Source organism: Rattus norvegicus, chromosome 5 (assembly GCF_021556685.1).
Source record: "Rattus norvegicus strain SHRSP/BbbUtx chromosome 5, alternate assembly SHRSP_T2T, whole genome shotgun sequence".
NCBI classification, from domain to species: domain Eukaryota; kingdom Metazoa; phylum Chordata; class Mammalia; order Rodentia; family Muridae; genus Rattus; species Rattus norvegicus.
The window spans coordinates 146,965,464-146,971,830 of record NC_141538.1 but is presented as its reverse complement, the minus strand read 5'-3'; the positions used below and the strand labels follow the sequence as shown (position 1 = coordinate 146,971,830).

The 6,367-nt window shown below is 51.4% G+C and overlaps 1 protein-coding gene across 1 annotated transcript; it reads left to right on the top strand.

Moving 5' to 3' along the window:
* Positions 1-759: 759 nt before the first annotated feature.
* On the top strand, positions 760-5,144 carry Tlr12 (toll-like receptor 12). The gene is given in 1 exon segment (NM_001108682.2): positions 760-5,144. A coding segment is annotated over 1 exon segment (2,715 nt). The 5' UTR covers positions 760-959; the 3' UTR covers positions 3,675-5,144.
* The last annotated feature ends 1,223 nt before the right edge of the window (positions 5,145-6,367 follow it).

Here is a 6,367-nt window from a genome sequence, read left to right as displayed (position 1 = left end):
AGCTCCTTTCTTTCTCCTTCTATTCCTCCCTAGGACCCAGCCCTGTCCTGGAAGTGGGGGCCTTTCCTTTCTTGCCCCAGCCTCAGAGAGCAGGGGTGGAGCCCTCCCTACACCCAGTCTTCTCAGGTCAAACTGATGCCTTTGGGGATTTTCCAGGAGGAGCCTAAAAGAGGTCCACGACAGCATCATGTCGATGCATTCTTTTGCTTATAAAACATCCCCGTTTGTGTTTATCCGAGAACTTTGGGGGGGGGGTCAGTAAAGCAAGGAAGTCATAATGAAAGTAACAAGGCGAAAACCCCATGCTGATTTGAATCTGTGTTTGCAGCAATCCTACCCAGCAAGCTGGAGTTGGTCTGCTTGGACAGGACAGAGAACACAGGCTCAGAGAGAGGGGAGATGCCTTTCTTGAGGGTGGTGCAAAGCCAGACCAGGCTCTACTTACAGAGGGGTGGGGGGATGGCGATGTAGCTCAGTTGCATGCTGGCCCAGCAGGCTGGGAAGCCTGGGTTCTAACCACACCGCGTACTGTTCTAGTTAGTGGTGCACAGCCGTAATGCCAGCACTGGGGAGGTGGAAGTAAGGCAACCAGAAGTTCAAAGGAGTCTTTTCAAATTGAGCTCACGGACAGCCTGGGCTACACGTAAAAAAGAAAACAACAAGGAGAAAAGAAACTCTGTTTGCTTCTCCTAACAGACATGTGAGACCCACATCCCTCTACTTCGCTCCTGTAGGTTCTTTCCCCTCCCTTGGAACCTCAGTGCTAAATGTCTCCAAGTCTGCTTCCTCCCTTCCCAACCTCTACAGTGGAAGGCCCCGAGACCCTTTGTCTCTGCTCCCAGACCTTGAAGTACTCTGAGGTGGATGAGATCCCGTCAGTGTTGTGAGTATTGGCAACGTGCGTGTGTGGAGGGGTAGGAGTCCGAAGTCCTCTCTGCTCGGTTTCTGCTGGCCTTGAGATGGGCAGGTCCTTCCTGCTGCCCGGTCTCCTCCTTTCACTGCCTCTGGTAACAGGGTGGACCACTCCCAAATGCCTGGTGACTGAAGGCTCCCAACTGCCCCTGGTCTCCCGCTATTTCACACTCTGCCACTACTCCAAGCTGTCCTTTCTTGCTGCATGCTTCCCTGTGAGCAACCTGACGCAGACCTTGGAAGCTGTGCCTCGGAATGTGGAGGGGCTCTGCCTCAGTGGTTCTGTGTCTACTCTGCTTCCGGATGCCTTCTCTGCTTTCCCTGGACTCAAGTTCCTGGGACTGAATCTGCACCTTACCCGACTCCTGCCAGGAGCTCTCCGGGGCCTGGGACAGTTACGGAACCTCTCTTTTGTTGACCAACCTTCTGGAAAGAACTCTCTCTTTCTACCTCCTGATGCCTTTGGTGACCTGATTTCCCTCCAGAGACTCCATTTCTGTGGCCCCTGTCTGAATAAGAAGGCAGGTGTCCGTCTACCTTCCAGTCTGCAATGGCTCTCTGTCACAATCAGTTGCCTTCAGGACTCAGGAGAGCTGGCTGGTATATTCCCAGATCTGGTGCAAAATTCCTCCTCCAGGGCTTCGTGGACCCTGAAGAAGTTGGATCTGTCATTAAACCAGAAGCTGAAGATGGCTACTCCTGGGTCCCTACAGGGTCTCCAGGTGGAGATTCTGGACCTGAGGAAAACACAACTGGATGCTGGGGCAGTGAAGGGCCTGGGACTTCAGAAACTCAATGTTTTGTATGCACCGACTGCCACGGCCGAGCTGGCTGCTGAGACTGCTGCCCACTTTGAGCTGCAGGGCCTGAATGTGGACAGAAGCAAGATAGGAAATATATCTCAGGAGGCCCTGGCTTCCTGCCATAGCCTGGAGACCTTGAGTCTGTCAGACACTGGACTGACTAAGCTGCCACCAGGCTTTCTGGCTGCCATGCCTAGGCTTCGGAGACTGAACCTGGCCGGAAACCAACTACAGAGCACCATGCTGTGTATGAATGAGACAGGAGATGTGTCAGGACTCTCAACTCTGGATCTGTCAGGCAATGGGTTGCGCATCCTGCCTCCAGCCACCTTCTCCTGTTTACCACACTTGCGAGAGCTGCTGCTTCAGGACAACCAGCTGCTTTCCCTGGAGGGGCACCCGTTCCAAGATCTACAGCAACTAGAGACCTTGAAGCTGGATAGGAACCCCCTGCTTAACCTGGGGAAGAACTGTTTGGCTGCTCTGCCTGCATTGACTACCCTTAGCCTGCTAGATACCCAAATATTGCACAGCCCAGATGCTGGCTTCTGGGGAGCAAGGAGTCTGCATACCTTACACCTGAGCTTGCCCCCTCTCTCTGCTCCGGCAGTATTGTCCCTGCCCATGTATCTGACCAGTTTAGAGCTTCATGTAACCCCAGGCTTGAAGCATTGGACACTGTCCCCAAATATCTTTCCTTTCTTGGAGACCTTGACCATAAACGGCAGGGGACTGAAGCTGGGGGTCCAAAATGCCTCTGAGGTCTTCCCTGCTCTCCAGCATCTCTTTCTGCTCCAGAATAGCTTGGATGCCTTCTGCTCCCAGGACGCCTCCAGCATTTTTCTCTGGCAGCTCCCCAAACTTCAGTCCTTGAAGGTATGGGGTGCTGGAAGTAATTCCAGACCCTGCCTCATCACTGGGCTGCCCAGCCTGCAGGAGCTAAAGCTGGAGTCTCTACAGTCCATCACCCAGCCCCGCTCAGTACAGCTGGAGGAGCTGGTGGGTGACCTTCCACAACTCCAGGCGTTACAGCTGTCCAGCACAGGGCTCAAATCCCTGTCGGCTGCTGCTTTCCGGCGCCTGCACAGTCTCCAGGCCTTAGTGCTGGACAGTGAGAAAGACTTGGTGCTGCAGGACAGTCTGAGGGAGTACAGCCCTCAGATGCCCCGCTATGTATACATTCTGCAGTCAAAGTTGGCCTGCCAGTGTGCTAATGCGTGGATGGAGCTGTGGGTTAAGCAGTCCACCAAAACGTACGTACACATAAGAGACGGTCACCTGTGCCCAGGAGAAGTCAGGGTCCCCGCCAGGGATTCCCTTATCTCCTTTCTCTGGGACCACTGCCCCCAGACTTTGGAGCTGAAACTCTTTTTGGCCAGTTCTGCCTTGGTGTTATTGCTAATTGTCTTGCCTCTCCTCCAAGGAGCCAGGAACACTTGGATCCCCTACCTGCGGGCCTTGTTCAGGATTTGGCTCCAGGGTCTGAGGGGTCAGGGGAATGCGGGGAAGAGGTTCCTTTTTGATGTATTCGTGTCCCACTGCAGGCAAGACCAGGGCTGGGTGCTAGAGGAACTTCTGCCTGCTCTGGAGGGCTTCCTTCCAGCTGGCCTCGGCCTACGCCTCTGTCTCCCCGAGCGTGACTTTGAGCCTGGTAAGGATGTAGTTGATAATGTGGTAGACAGCATGGTGAGCAGCCGAGTCACGCTCTGCGTGCTGAGTGGCCCGGCCTTGTGTAACCCCCGATGCTGCCTGGAGCTCCGCTTGGCCACTTCTCTTCTCCTGGCTGCCCCGTCCCCTCCAGTGTTGCTGCTGGTCTTCCTGGAACCCATTTCCCGACACCAGCTCCCCAGTTACCACAGACTGGCTCGGTTGCTTCGACGAGGAGACTACTGCCTGTGGCCTGAGGAGGAGGAAAGAAAGGGTGGGTTCTGGACGTGGCTGAGGAGCAGGCTAGGGTAGCCATTGCCAGCACCGGTGTGTGGGGTGGCACATGGGAATTTTGGGGTGGGGGTAGGGGAAACAAGCTAGCCTGTCGAGGAGTCAGTGTGTTTGGGGGTGGGGGTGGTTGGTGGGTCTAAGAGGCTGAAGTCAGCTTTTTGCAGGTGCAGGAGTCCACATGCTGGGAGCACGTGTTTTGGTGGGGGGCCTGGAGGTTGAATGAGGAAAGCTGAGAGAGGGAAGGTGCCCACGGGGCAGGGCATGTGACATCCCCAAGATCTTCCAATCCTCAGAAAACCTGCTGAATCTGTGAAATGCTTGGCTTATTTAGTGGAAAAGGAAGACGCAGAGGGCAAAGCGGGAGCGGAAGGTGGAAACTCAGGAGGCATGCTGGGACGGAGGGAAGGCTTTCCTAAGCTGTGGAGCTTGGGGCCAGGCCAAGTTCAACCTGATCTTCACACGCCAGTGGGTCCTGTGTCATCCAGGGTCATAGAAGCTGATGCAGTTTCACTTCTGTCGATGTGATAAAACAGCTGGGCCAACATCAACTTAAAGGAAGAAAGGGGTTTTGTTTGTTTGTGGTCCTCCCACCCCGTTAACCATTTCATGTCATACTCTGTCGATGTGGGAAGTCAAGACAGGCTTGGTTGCTATTTCTCACAGCATTATGGTCCAACCGAGGAACTCACTTCGCCGCCAAGAAGTACAGCAGGAACCATGGAGGGTGTCACTTTTAATGCTCAGCCTGCTTTCTTACAGGATTCAAGACCACTGCCTAGGTTTGGTGATGCCTACAGTGGACTTGTTTCTCCAGTTGACCATCAAGACAAGTCCCCCACAGACAATAGCCCCAGGCCAATCTGTGCTAGGCAAAGAGTTTCCTCTCAGGTGACCTTAGGCTGTGTCGGTTGACAGTTAAAGCTAACAAGATCAGAGTTGACAGCTGAGGTCCAAAAAAAAAAAAAAAAAAAAAAAAAACCTGGGCTGCTCTGCAGGAGCAGATAGATCATTTCTCCTTCAGTGAAAACATGAAGCTGTGCTAGTTTAGAACATCCTCTTGAGCCTCAAAGAAACACTATCACCCTGGCTGCTGGAGCTGTACGGAGCCAGCCACACGTGGTTCCCGGAGCTCCAGTGAGCTCCTGCCTCTGGGCCTTTGCGCACATGGTTTCTTTACTGACAGTACCTTTCCCCTGAACACCTGCTAAACATCCTCTAAAGTTCAGCTCAGCCATCGCTTTCTCCTGAGGCATGCTGAGCTCCCAGCCTGGGGCAGAGTTTTAGAAGAAAGTACTATATTAATATTCTTCTCTTTCTTTCCCTCACCCCTGACCCCAGCCTTGCCTAGCATTGGAACTCTTTAAGTAACGCAGGATGACTCTGAACCCCTAATTTTCTTGCCTCCGAATTTCAAGTGCCAGGATTGTGGGTTATGTGTATTATCTGGCCCTGCTTTATTTTTTGAAATAAATCTCGCTTTTTCTGAAGTTAGATTGCCCACTTTTTCACTATGTGGCATTGGTATGTTAGTTTGTACCTCAGTTTCCTGTTCTGTAAAATGGAATCACCCCCTCCCCCAGGATTTTGTGAGCATTAAATGCGTTAATACGATTGAAGGAATAAGAAACCCAACCAGTTTATCACACACGTGTTCAATAGGAGTTTATTATTACAGGACTGGATTAATAATCCATATTCAATGATTAATAATCCATACTGTTCTTGACGAGGACCTGAGTTTGTAATCTAGCACTCACTTTGGGGCAGGTGCTCACAACCACCTCTAACTCCAGCTAGGGGGATTCTGACGCCCTCTTGTGGCCTCAGAGTATACTGGCACTCATGTGCACATACCAACACATATACATAATTAAAAAAAGAGAAGCTTTAAAAAAAAAACAAGGTTAAAACAATGTTTCATATTACTACACGTGTATCATGTACAAGCAAATACACATATGTTGGGAACACGTGCTCTGGAAGTGTGCTTTACAGCCAGGAGTACTTGATTCCGTGAGTGAGTTTAGAGATGGGGTCTGATGTCTTCATCCGCGGAGCCTAGTCCTGCCAGCTGAACAGATTCACATTGACAAATGCACGGAGTGCCGCCAAACCAGACAGAACCCAAGGCTGGTTCTGGCCGTGTTTGGCCTCATTGGGATTTTTTTTTTTTAATTTCCACTTCTGTGTTAAAAGGCCAGGTTTTAATTAGACAAAGGCAAAGAGACGCCTTGTTACAATTCCAGGCTGGATTTAGGGTGAGGCGCGCCCTCTTGTGGCATAAGCGTGTATTTCTCTTTCTGTGCACCACCTCCGTTTCTCCGTTTAGGCTAGACCCCGGCTAGTGTGAAGGTCTCACTGGACCCTGCAAATTTGTCTTTCCACCTTCAGACAAACACTCTCTCCTATACACTTAGCCCACTCAGCCCTCCTTACTGTGTCAAGAAACTTCTGGGGTTTTAGCGTTTCAGATTCCAATCTCAGTACTTACTGTGTATATGATTTTGAGCAAGCTAATTTATATCTCTAAGCTGCCATCCCTTTTATAAACTGGGGTAACAGTTCCAACTTCATAGAGCTTCGGGGACAGTTGAACAAGGTGTGCTAAGGTAACCTGTTAATGCCAGCATATTACATATGCTAAGTAAATCACACGATATAGTAAGATATGTCACAATCTGGGTGGCAGTGTGCACTCAGGAGGCAGAGGCAGG